A 14,033-nucleotide genomic window follows, 5' to 3' on the forward strand; every position below is an offset into this window, starting at 1 on the left:
AGATATTCATTTTATCTTACAACATAACATTCCTGCACTCTGTTTTCATTAAGTCGGACATACCATACAAAACTTAGACATCTGCACCCTCGAATCAGCAACCATATGGGGAGCATACCTAGAGAGTTGGGTGAACTTAAGTCCATACTCTTGGACTGACATTATACCTTGCCTTAAATTCATGAATTCCTGAGCCTTAGCCTCCCTCAACTCTCTCGGAAAGAATCTGTCTAGAAAAGCTCTAGTAAAACACTCCCAAGTCACATAAGCTACATTCTCACCCTTGTTTTCTTTCCACTGTGTGAACCATATATGAGCTACATCCTTGTGCTGGTAGGATGCCAGCTCTACCCTATCATTCCTAGTTACCTGCATCACTCCAAAGATCTTTTTGACCTCATCAATGAAATTTTGGGGGTCCTCACCCACTTTTGACCCTAGAAACTCAGGCGGATTCATCCTAACAAAATCATGAACCCTAGCTGCCACTAATCCACCACTAGAATTTGCAGGAACTGGAACCTACTGATTTTTTTTATTAGTCACACTCTGAGCCAAAAGTTGAATCGCATTTCGAAACTCTGCATTCAGATCTTCCTGATGTGGGACTGAAGGAGCTGCGTTAGCGTTGCGTGCATTAGCATTTCTTGCATAAGCTCTACGAGCAGGCATAATCTGAAATACATAATGATGAGTTAGAAATGAGGAGTTGGATAATACCTTACACACGATAAGAATAACAAGAAAGTGAAGTTTCCCTATAACACTTCGTAGCCTCCCTCTCATTAGATGTGGTGCACTTCACACCCATTAAAAGGACTCTACTTAGTGCGGCTTTTCAGACATCCTAGGACACTTATACCTAATGCTCTGATACCAAGTTTGTCACTCCCTGAGGCTACCCCTTTGACGTAAACACGGGACCTAGGATTATGAGTGACCCCAAGCTCACCCTGAGCTGGCATATTATAAGCATACTTAAAAGGAATACTGTGTGGAACCTAAATACATAAGATAAACTAAATTATGGGGAATACCCAATATTATCTGAATATGAAGAAACTATGAGTTTAATAACAACTGAAAGATCAAACTCAAAACTAAAGTTGAATCAAGTACTATGTCTGAATATAAGCCTCTAACTGACTAGATATGTTGGGACAAGCCCCCAGCTAACTCTAGCAAAACTGAAACTAAAATGAAAAGATTAAATATAAAAACATGTCTATTGTCCTCGAAATATGAGGACTCACCACTAAAGTTACTGAAATGGAGATTAGGAGCCGATCTATGCGTGATCTGAATGCTGAGGACATGAACCTACATCACGAGAAGATTTAGCGCAGAGTATGCGTCAGTACTTGAAAGGTACTGAGCTTGCAGGATAGGATAAAGCTGAACAACATATACATAACTACAATAAAGCATATTGAGAAATGATATAATCTGAACATGATGAACATATTGAAATAATACTGAATATGAACTAAACTGAATGCAATGACCAAGTACATAACATGCTAAAACTGAATACTGAAATATGATTGGGGACCTGGTCAAAAGCACTAGAATTTGACTGTGAGAGCTACTAATAACTGACATAAGATCATATGAGCTCAAAGTGGAGTCTGATGTATACCCTCCATCGAGAGGACCCAATATACCTTGCCAAGGTTATAGAGGCATGACTGACGTGATCACTAAATATGATGCCAACAGAGGGGACTTACAAACCTATGGGGGCACGTAGTTTTGGGACTATGAGGGTGACTGACCCTAATCCAACTCGGTGTTAAGCCTAGTCTCAACTGAATATATACATTACAACATAACTGAAATATAATGGATAGCTCACTGTTCTAACATGCTAACTGAAAATGCAACATTAATGTACTGATAATGGAACATTTGGAACTTATGCATGTATATCTGTACAAACTGGCTTAGCAAGTGTAATTCATAAACTAAACGAATCAACACATCTAGGGTTCTGAATTTCAAGCAAGAAACTAAGCAACGATGTTATGAAATCATGATAGTATGATTTGGAGTATTGTAAAAACTAAATCACAACAATTATCTGAAGTTCTAGAAACACTAGGTCTAAGCAATATTTAGGGAATCAAGATTCTGACTGAAATCTAGGGACCTAATGGGTGAAAGGAACCCACTAGTGAAATATCACATACCTGGTGACGAATTTCACGGAGAAATCTTTTGATTTCGAGGCTGGAACCGATAAAACCTTGTTACGTTGTTGGACTAGGGTTGCTCTAATTTTCCTCTTGTTTTGCTCTAAGATCGATGATTTTTTCGTGAATGATTGATTAGGTTAGGTTCTAATTTAGTTTCTATGCTATAACTCACCAAAACCACATAGTTTAGGGGTTAAATGACGTAGTTTAGGTGTCCAGCACATAAGGGAAAAGACTAAAATAACCCCAACTTAAAAGCTGACGCAGACGACCACATCCCCTCTGACGGACCGTCAAAGGGACCATGGACCGTCAAGTTGGTCGTGGTCCTTGGTCCAGTAGCTACTGGCTCTGGGGTGGACTTCTACGGGCACCACCACGGCCCGTCGTCAGTACCATGGCTTGTCGTCAGAACGATGGCCTGTCGTCAGGACCTCGGCCGTGAAGGTCCCCGTGATTTGACGCCTGGTCCTGGTGAACTTTGCCTGAATCCCACAAGCCCTTCCACGACTCATGAGATGGTCCAGGCCCTTGCAGGACTCTGTGGTCCACCTCTACTGGAAAGAGGTATGAACCACGGGCAGGTTGACGGACCGTAGTCCCTTTTACGATCCGTGAACTCTGTCGTGGTTCACTATTTCTGCTGCATTTTCTAAGTCTTTTTTCCAAGGTGTAACATATACCATGCCCTTGGGGCTTTTTCTAGGCCATACAAGGCCTCCGTTCAGAGATAAACTTGACCCTCATTTCCAGGAATTCAGAAACCATCAGGTTGTTGTACATAGATCTCTTCAGCCTTCAAATCATTCAACAAAGCCGATTTGACATCAAGTTGATGAATCTGTCAAGAAGTATGAGATGCAAATGCAAGAATAATTGATTGTGTCATACCTTAAAACAGGAGAAATTGTTTCTCTGTTATCCACACCATATTGTTGTGCGTATCCCTTCACCACCAATCTAGCCTTATGTTTGCAAATTGTTCCATCAAGATTGATTTTTGTCCTGAAAATCCATTTTACACCAATCACCTTGCGATTTCTAGGTCTGTCAATAAGTTGCCAGGTTCCATTCTTCTCTATCATGTCTAGTTCATCTTGTATAGCTCTCCTCTATGCCTAAGAGTCTTGTGCTTCAACATAGCTTATTGGTTCATAGGTAACCAAATTACACTGCTTCTAGACATCTTTTAAGGTTCTAGTTCCCCTCACTAGTATATCATCCAATAGTTCATCTTTTGGAAGTTGAGGCTGCTCTTTTGAAAATAAATTAGAATAAGAGGTCTTCTAATTTTGCCAATTCCAACTAGTTGTTTCATCAAACTTTACTTCTCGGCTGAGAATTAGTTTTTCTGTTTTCAAACAGAAAATCATGTATCCTTTAGATGAACTATAACCCATAAATATGCCCTTATGAGCCTTATTATCCAGCTATTTCTCTTTGTTTCTGGAACTCGATAATAACAAAGATTATGAGATTGTGTATAGATGGTTTGTTCCCACACCAAGCTTTATATGGGGTTATTTCCTGCAAGGCCTTAGTAGGCAATCTGTTCAACAAATATATAGAGGTATTGATTGGCTCCGTCCAAAACTGATTTGGGAATATTTCTTTCAAGCAAAAGACACCTGACCATAGCCATTATTGTTCTGTTCTTCCTTGCAGACACGTCATTTTGTTGTGGAGTGTATGGTAATGTCTATTGGCATTCATTACCTGTGTTATTACAAAACTCCACAAGCTGAGAATAAGTATATTCTCCTCCATTGTCAGACCTTAAAGCCTTAATACTAAGATTACATTGATTTTCTACTAAAGCTTTAAATTATTTAAAAACATCAAAGACTTCACTCTTCAGTCTAATGAAATATACCCAACACATTCTGGTGTAGTCATCAATAAAGAGGAGAAAGAATTTTTTACCACTCAACGAATCTATTTTCATTGGGTCACAAACATCCTTATGAATGAGTTGAAGTTTCTGGTTATCTCTCCATACTTGATTTTCTTGAAATGGCAATTTTTTTTGCTTTCCATGCTAGCAGGTTTCACAAACTTGAGCATTAGAAAAAAATTCAGGCATATTTTCCACTAGCTCCTTCTTTTTCATCTCTGCGATGCTTCTCAGATTGAAGTGACCAAAACTTTTGTGCCATAGGTTTGTACATATTTGTGAAGTAATAGTGTAAGTCTGCTCAATTATTTTCTCCCAATCAACTGAAAACATTTTTTTTCTCATCTTGACATAAAATAATTCTACTCTGGAAGGGTCAGAAACAACACATTCACGATTCTTAAAATGAAGAGAATAATTATTTTCAAGCATTTGTCCAATAATCAACAAATGTTGACTCATATAAAGTGTGTACAGAACATGATGAATAGTTTTGATACATGATATTTTTGAGATAGACACTGTACCTCTACCTTTGACTTCTACTGCCTCACTGTTTCCCACTTTTACTTTTGATTTGTAAGTATCATCAAGGAGATTGAACATTTCAGCATCATTTCACAAGTGATGTGTGCAACCACTATCAATAAGCCATGAATTAGGGGATTCATTGATTGAAAAGTATGAAACTGCAAAGAGTTGCTCCTCATGTGCTTCTACTCCTTGTGCTTGCAAAGGTCTAGATGCTTTTGCTCTTGATTTGATGACCTTTGATATGTACCCCGTCTTCTTACAATTACCGCATATAGCATCGACCTTCCACCAACAGTACTTCTCCAGATGTGTAGTTCTTTTACAATGTTTTCACGGAGGGAGCTTCTGCTTCACATCTCCACTATTGTTACCTCCATACTTGCCCTTATTTTTTTGGTTGAGCTGTTGCTTTCCTTTACCAAAAATTTGCTTTGGTAGAAAGAAAGCTCCTTCAGTGAACTTGTCCTATCTCATAGTCCTTCTTTTCTCTTGTGCTTGAAGAGCACTCATTAGTTCACCTAATGAAAATTTTCCCAGGTCATTGGATTCTTCAAGAGAGGAAATCTTAGATTCAAACCTCTCAAGAATAGTCACAAGAACTTTCTCCACAATTCGTTTGTCTGTAAATTTTTCACCAAGAAGTCTAATGTTATTAACAATTAAGGAGATTCGATCGGCATACTTACTGATTCATCTTCCTGCATATTCACGGACTCAAACTGTCACGCCTCAAGCTTACACCCTAGACGTGGATGGCACTCGAAAACCATTGTTGAGCCCCAAGCAAACCCTTGGCTTGGCTCAACTCTCAGCATAAGACTTACTCAACATAGAATAAACTCAAAAGATAAACTTTACTCAACTGTCTCAAAAGTAAACTCAGAATATTTTAGAAATAAAACATTCACTAGACAAAAAGGTGACTAAAAGTCTAGAACATTAGCATCTGAAAATGAACAGACTCATGAACTACTATGTATCTATCTATGAACCCTCTAGTACTATGAGGGATGTCCGGACAAAACTACCGATAATTCTAACAAAACTGAAATAACATGACAGAAATAACAGAGGGATACTCCGGAAGCAAGGAGGCTCACCAAACAAATCTGGAACTCGAGTGGATAAAAAAAATGCTGGTTGATGATCCTGGTTAGTTGTATCTGCATCATAAAAGATGCAGGCCAAATAGAGTCAATACATGGAATGTACGAGCATGTAAGGGGAAATTTAAAACATGACATAAGCTTGAACTGGAACTGAAGAAACAACTTACCTCATCTCAACTCAACCTCAACTCAAGAAAAGATTTTTAAAATAGTATATGACAACTTAATGTATTGAAAAATACAATAATAACTCAGTTTGTATGTAAATATACAAAATAACTCAATTTGGGAGATTCTCTAACCGACAACCATCATTATGGGCTATGTGATGATACATCGTTTCTGTAACACTTGGGAATCTAGTAGTCTAAGCAAGGGACCAAGTGGGAGGTCACAAACCTTGATTTGAGCCTTGGCACCCTCTATGAAGGCCCACACAGACCGTGAAGGACACCACGACTCATGGTGGTGCCCGTGGACCTTATCAGTAGCTAGCCAAGAGAGGCTCACTGCCACGAGCACCATGAAGGCTCTTAGTGGTTCCCGTGAAGGTGAGACAATGAGCTCCCAAGAGTCTGCCCGAATGGAGACCCTCCCAAGAGCCACTTGATGGCTCGTGAAGGCCACTACAGGCCGTGGAGAGGGTCGTGAGGGAAAAATGGTTTGATGAATGGTTTTCCAAGACACTGGTCTAGGACCACGGCTCGTGGAGCCCCTTTTGAAGGTGTTTTGGCAGAGTTTAGTTAAGAGGTTTTTGGGTCTTTTTCCAGATTTAATTGTATTAAAGCTATGTTGTTTTACCCAAGCCTAAGACCTCTATATAAGTGATTTTAAGCCCCAAAACTCACCGATTCAAGTCATTATTCTGAAAACCCAAAAGAAAATCAAAGTTCTTCTTCTCCAAAATATTTCTCTCTCTAGAACTTGAAGAAGAAGAAGATTCAACCTAGGGTTTCAAGTCAAGTCTCCATTCCTCCATTGAAGATAAGAAATTGGCTTTGAGTTATGATATTTTTCATCCACTGGTTCCTTCCATTGATGGAGTTCGCAAATTCTCCTATTTTCAAAGTTAGAAATCCCCAATTGAGTTAGGGTTTTCTTCAATTACCATGGGTTCTCTTCAATGTTGATTTAAATAATTGAATTATGATCTCTTATGCATGAATTGATGAAATACTATGATTTTATGATGATTTCCCCTATGAACCCATGTAATCCCCATGTTTTCAAGTTATGAGCATATGATGTGGGATTTTGGTTATGAAAGATGACTTTTATGAAATTAAGCATGAATTGATAGATTTACATGAATTTATGATGGAGTTATAGTTAACCCATGTTTCCTAAATGTTTATGATTGAAATTGGGTTTTGAACCTTGAAAGGAATTATGAGATTATGCATGTTCTTATGAAATCTATGCAAATGTTTTAAGGATGCTTTGAGAGTAAAGTATCAATGATAATGATGTTGATGTGTTATTGAAAAGATTTTCTCATATACGCATAAAAGCATGATGTGAAAGGTTTTCTCACATAATAAGGATTCTAAGGTTGAAAGGTCTTCTCACCTAATTGAATCAAAGACTAAGAGCTATCCTAATGACTTAGCTTAGATTGGTTATTGAATGATACCTTTCCATGGATTATGACTTAGCTTAGATTGGCAAGATGACGTGCCTTTCCATTGATAATAAGAACAAGTAAGAAATGACTATTATGTGGGATTTATGCTTAGCACCGAGAGGATATTGAGATGGAAGCTCTCCTGTGAGTAGAGGTCGGGTTTCTAGAAGCAATCTCCTTATCCCTTACCTATGTGCTTGATGTGACACGAAATCTTGGCACATTTGATGCCTGAAAACTAAGGATTAATACTAGAATTGAGTGTATTTTTGTATGCTTTGATGTGTTTGTTGAATGTGTAGACAAATTCTTGATTGTGTGGAAAAATAGAAAAGGAAGCAGAAGATGATGGTGATCAAGTGAAGACCACGAGCACCTAGATGGGTCATGGTCCTTGTCACAAACCGTGGTGCCGATCGTGAAAATTTCCAGTATAAAGGCTTGGAGGAGTTGAGATTAAGTTGGACCAAGTAAAGACCACGGCCAACCTCACGGACCGTGGTCCTCATAACGGTTTGTGGTGCAAATCGTGAAGGTGAGCCAGTGAATGGGCAAGGAGAAGTTGAAAAAGAAATTGACCAAGTGAAGACCACGGATAACTATAAGAACCGTGGTCATTGTCATGAGTCGTGGTAGTGTTTGTGGTAATGACTCAGTGAAGAGGCATTGGAAAATGGAAGAGGGAATTCATCAAGTGAAGACCACGGGCAACTACACGGACCGTGGTCATTGTCACGAGTCGTGGTAGTGTCCATGGTGATGATACATTGTAGAGGTCTTGAAGAGCCTATTTTGGGTGATTCCAAGTGAAGACCACGAAGGGCTTCATGGACCATGAAGCCCTTGACGGGTCATAGAAGTGGCCGTGAAGTGTCCGACAGTTCAGTCCTACTTTGAGTAGGACTCTTTTTAAAACACTTTATTTGAATTAATTAGGTCATTTTTTATGTTTTATCTCGTCTAACCTTGAACAATGATGAAGTTTCCATAATTCTCAGTTTTTTATTTTCGACTTTAACATTGAATTAAGTTCACAGTTTGGATTTCCGATTCTTGAATTATTAAAGTAGCTTGTTGATTTTCTTATTCTCGTAAGTACCTTCTCAACATGTTTTCATCTTATGTTTTTGAATTTTTACGTGAAATCATGAGTGGATAAATACCACAATTGGATTGTGGGATCTATGACGTGAATCGAATTGTAATTCCATAAAACGAGTGATAGGGGATTTATGTTTGCAAATTATAGTATAGCTTCCATTGTTAACATATTCTGCTGAGTGCACGCATTGCAGTGAGCCTGTATCTATTATTTGTTCGAGAGAAAAGTAATAGTTAGGAAAAATCTAAATTAACTTGAAGAAATGGAGTCAAAGTTTGAGTTTGAGAGAAAAGAATTTTAACACCATTGTAAACGAGGGTAAAACTAGTAACACTCTGGGACCGAGAGGACTTGAGTGAACATTATCTTATTAGACTGAGAAGTATCAGATATATCTAACTCATCTGTATTTTGTAGAGATAAATTGCCTGAAACTCAACTATGGAAGAACATTAGGTGTAACATTATGGGGAACACAATCCTGGTTTCTTTTAATCATCGAAACAACTTGAGAACTGAAAACTTTGTTAATTGTTAATCTGGATTTTGATTACAAATCTTAGTTACTAGAACATCACAACTAAACCCATTTTACTTTCCGTAATTGTTTCTTTAGGAAATAATAACGACATTTGAGTAAAACGCAACAGTGAAATTATTTATGTAAAGAAATTCTCTGTGGGATCGATCTCAACTCACCGTTGAGTTCTATAAATTGACTTCGACCGTTTATATCTCTTAATTGAGGTGTAAGCTTGGACGTATCAAATTTTGGCACCGCTGCCGGAGAATTTCAATTCATAATTGTTTTACTAGCTTTTATTTGAGTTGTAGTTATATTTCCTAATTTTACATCTTGTTTCTTTGTCTGTGTCTCTTTCTGGTGAGTTCTATGGTGTATGCCAAATACTAGAAGTAAAGGAGCTCCATTGATTCCCTATGACCCATAACTTCAAAAGACTATTCAAAAAATGGTGAATGCACAAGAACTTGAGGCGTAGAGACAGAGATTTGGATTGGAAGCTGAAACCATTGTAAGTGGTATTCGGCCAAATGTTGTGAATAACCCACCTAGGGTAGTGGACGAAAACATAGCAGTGGATGGAATCATTCCTCCCCACTGCCAACCAATAGCTCCAAGGGGTGGAGCACAACCTCCAACTCACATGATGTATGAAGAGGATGGCTTAGACTTGGACGAAGCTGGAGCTACTGGAGCGATGGTGTTACCTGCACTACCTCCAGGTGTTAAATTCACAATCACCAGCACTATGATTCAACTGCTGAATCTGAAAGGTATGTTCAGGGGTGCAGCAAGTAATGATGCTAACCAACATCTGATGAATTTTGTGGCGATCTGCAAATCGCAATAAATTCCTGGAGTTAGCCAAACAACGATGAGATTGAGGCTGTTTCTATTGTCTCTTACTGGAGAGGCAACACATTGGTTGAATGATATGCCTAATGACTCAATCAGGACTTGGACTGAATTGAAGGAAGCTTTCCTGGAACGATTCTTTCCTGAATCAAAAGAGCTGCAGATGAAAGATGAGATAAGTGCCCATAAACAGCTACCAGGGAGAAGCGATGCATGACACCTGGTGGAGATTCAACCAAAAGTTGAAGAGGTGTCCAAACCATAGTCTCACTGAGAGACATCTAGACCATGCATTTTATAGATCATTAAATTATGTTACTAAACCTGTTGCTGATGCAGTGTGTAGAGGATCATTTATGTGGTGTCAAAGAATAACAGGGCATGGTACACTAGGGATGCTGAAGTAGGAGATCTAGGGTACACTTTTGAACTTTCAGTTGAACAAAGGAAAAGAGAAGAAGAAATGGATCAGGACATGGCACACATGAGGACCCAAATAAATCTACTTACGAAGCATACTGTCTCAAAGTCTGAAAAAGGTAAATGTTGTGGGACAGCCAAACAGGTATGAAGATTAGGATATCGATCTAGATGAGGAGACTAATTACCTGGGCAACCAATGAGGTTTACAGAATTACAACTCGGGAAACCAGGGTTACGATTCTGGAAATGCAGGATGGAACTATTCAAGGGAAGGACAATATTATAGGCCAGCAAAAAGAGAGCAAGGAAACTGGCAGAATAGAGATGGGTACAGAAATGATCGCATTGGTGTCTATGTGACCCCAGGAAATAGAGACCGGGCAAGTGGTAGTTCCAGCGGTCTAAGCTGGAAGACATGTTGGCCAAGGTGCTCCAAAAAGTTGAATCAACTGATGCAGGGGTAAAGGAGATGAAATGTGATTTCTCCAATGTGAGTCAATTGGTAGACTCTCACACCACCTCCATCAAGCAAATTGAGCAGCAGTTGGGGCAACTTTCAGCCTCATTAAATCAGAGGAAGAATGGGTCACTACCAAGTGACACAATCTAAAATCCTAAGAAGGACGGGCATTGCATGGCTATCGCCACCAGGAGTGGTAAGGTTCTAAATGACCCAATTTCTACAGGTACTAAACATGAGCAGGTGTTGGAGCAAGCTGGAAGAGAGGAGGATGAAGCTGAACAAGTAGATGACTTGGAGGATGCTCAACCAATAGCAAAACAAGCAAGAGAAAAAGAAAAGTAGGTCGAGGGAACAATGCCTCTTCAGCAGATACCAAGACCACCTCCTCTTTTCCCTCAAAGGCTTAAAAAGAAAGTCGAAGATGGAGAATTTGCGAAGTTCATCAACATGCTACGACAACTGTCAGTAAACATCCCACTGGTGGAAGCACTAGAGCAAATGCCAGGATATGCCAAGTTCATGAAGGACTTGGTCACAAAGAAAAAAGTTGTAAGTATTGATTTAACTGACAATGTTCATCACTGCAGTGCTATTGCTACCAGATCTCTAGTACAGAAGAAGGAGGATCTAGGTGCATTCACCATACCGTGCACCATCATATCAATTGAATTCGTGAAGGCCTTGTATGACTTAGGGGCCGGTATAAACTTGATGCGCTGGCCATCTACAAGCAACTGGGGTTAGGAGTTCCAAAACCCACAGCCATGAGATTGATGATGGAAGATAGGTCAGTGAAGAGACCTGTGGGCATCCTATGTGATGTGCTCATAAAGGTGGACACGTTCATCTTTTCGGCAAACTTCGTGATCTTGGAATGCGAAGTGGATTTTGAGGTTTCCATTATTTTGGGAAGACCATTTCTGGCCACAGGGCGAGCGTTGGTAGATATTGAGCGAGAGAACTGAAATTCAAACTCAACAAAGAAGAGGTAAAGTTTAATATTTGAAGGTCCATGAAGCAGCAACATGACATGAATGTGGTGTCTGGGATAGAAGTTTTTTATGAAGAGGAAATGGGAGCAAGCATTGAAGAGAGGTTGGCTGTTGAAACCTTAATTGTACTGCTGATGAATTTTGAAGCTGATTTTCGATCTAACTATGTAGAGACCGTGAATGCTTTGCAGGGTATGGGAGCACACTCTTATGCTCTAAAGAAATTGGACCTGGATTTGAAAAACAGGCCAAGTTCTCCAGTAAAACCATCCATTGAGGAGCCACCTGTGCTGGAACTGAAACAGTTACCCAGTCACCTGAGGTATGTATTTTTGGGAGCTATCAACACTCACCTGTGATTTTGGCTGCAGATTTGAATGATGAACAGGTTCAAGCTGTGATCAAAGTGTTGATAAGGTACAAAAGAGCTATTGGGTGGACCATTGCTGACATCATTGGGATACCTCCGGGAATATACACCCATTAGATCCAACTTGAGGAGGACTGCAACCCAAGCATTGAACACCAAAGGAGGTTAAACCCATCTATGCAAGAGGTGGTCAAAAAGGAGATAAACAAGTGGTTAGATGTTGGGGTGGTGTACCCCATTTCTGACAGTCACTGGGTTAGCCCAGTGCAATGTGTGCCCAAAAAGGGTGGTATGACTATTGTTGTGAATGCAAAGAATGAGTTGGTCCCGCAGAGGCTAGTCACTGGATGGCGAGTATGCATGGATTACAGAAAACTGAACAAGTGGACCTTGAAGGATCACTTCCTGATGCCTTTCTTGGACCAGATACTTGACAGGTTTGGTGGAAAAGGGTGGTACTTTTTCTTAGATGGATACTCTGGCTACAACCAAATATCAATTGCTCCTCAAGATCTGGAAAAGACTACTTTTGCATGTCCTTATGGCACCTTTGCATTTAAACGCATACCATTTGGACTATGTAATGCACTAGCAACTTTCCAGAGGTGTATGATGTCTATCTTCTAAGACATGGTGGAGGGCACTCTAGAGGTCTTTGATGCTTATCGTGACCAACGACAGTATCCTACGGTATGAGTGTCTACGATCGTCTATAATATAGTAACCCAACCAAGGGTTGGGGTCGTGTCCCAAGGGAGCGATTTTGAGAATCAGTAGCCAAGTAGAATTTCATTTAAATTAGTCGTAGCTAAAAACATTTGCGATAAAATACATGGTAAATTAAAGGGGGTGACACAGAAGTGTCAAATATCAAAGGGGGTTTTGTAACAAGTGATAAAACAGCAAAATAAACAAGAAAATCAAGTATGGGGAAGGTTCTTGGGATGTGACCGCAATACAAGTTGAGATAAATCGTTGGGTACATTCTTTCAATTGGAAATTTGCAAGACAATAGTGACTAGGCTAAGCTTTAAATGGAAATAAGTTCCCTCTCGGGCAACTTACCCCGTTTCAAATGCGTTCCTCTCGGACACCCATTTGCCGCATGAAGACTAGCCTACGCCTTACCTCACTCACTCTCTCGAGCTGAGGGTTAAGATATGTGACTAGGGCTCACCCTCTCCGGATGGACCTCATGTCGACCCACTCCTTAGGCCATCAGTCTAGTGGTTTTGGTTTCGCGACCTCCCTCTAGGGCAAGCCGAAAACACATGGGTGGCTTTGTATTTGCAACTACAAACCCTTTAGATTAAACCACAACCATTAGGTGAAATCACTATTAAAATACAGCTAACCTATCAACAAGCAAGACCCAACAAGAATATCAACCTATATTTGCTAAATCACACCCCAAGAATGGGGTTTTTTTAGTCACACATCAAGAAATAAGAAAATATACTTAACATGATAAATAAATCAACTAGGTATAAGAAATTAAACCTTGAATTAAGCTACGAAAGAATAATAAAGAAGATCCACTGCCAACTTGGGGAAGATGAACTCCTTTCTTCAAGTTTCCACAAAACCCTCTCCAAACTTGAGAGAAAAATACAGAAAAATACTATAGACTAATAATAATTTTTTACTCTAAAATTCTTCTCTAAAAGACTACAACTCTAACTAGTATTTATAGCTTTCACGGATTGTGCTGCGGAGGATCGTTCGGCGATATTAGTCGAGATCACCGATGAACTCGGCGATCCGCCATTTAATCAGCTCATCGCCTTCAGTATCTTACCTTCAGCATCCTTATATTATGGATCATTGGGCGGTACAGTACTGCTTCGCGGAACTAATCGGCGACTCGCCGACTGCTTCTTTCCTCGCCTTTTGATCCACTTCCTTCAAGGCTTTGTGTACTGGAACAAATGGTGGTGCATGTCAATTTG

At 39.7% G+C, this 14,033-nt stretch overlaps 1 protein-coding gene across 1 annotated transcript; it reads left to right on the forward strand.

Moving 5' to 3' along the window:
• Positions 1–12,261: 12,261 nt before the first annotated feature.
• On the forward strand, positions 12,262–12,711 carry LOC107059618 (RNA-directed DNA polymerase homolog). The gene has a single exon (XM_015306326.1). It carries the CDS (start codon positions 12,262–12,264, stop codon positions 12,709–12,711), a length of 450 nt encoding a protein of 149 aa, XP_015161812.1.
• The last annotated feature ends 1,322 nt before the right edge of the window (positions 12,712–14,033 follow it).

The sequence above is a fragment of the Solanum tuberosum genome, unplaced genomic scaffold, assembly GCF_000226075.1.
Source record: "Solanum tuberosum cultivar DM 1-3 516 R44 unplaced genomic scaffold, SolTub_3.0 scf00028, whole genome shotgun sequence".
Lineage (NCBI taxonomy): Eukaryota > Viridiplantae > Streptophyta > Magnoliopsida > Solanales > Solanaceae > Solanum > Solanum tuberosum.

Excerpts from the sequence above, each read along its gene's own strand:
- LOC107059618 (XM_015306326.1), top strand. The coding sequence starts at position 12,262 with ATGCAAGAGGTGGTCAAAAAGGAGATAAACAAGTGGTTAGATGTTGGG.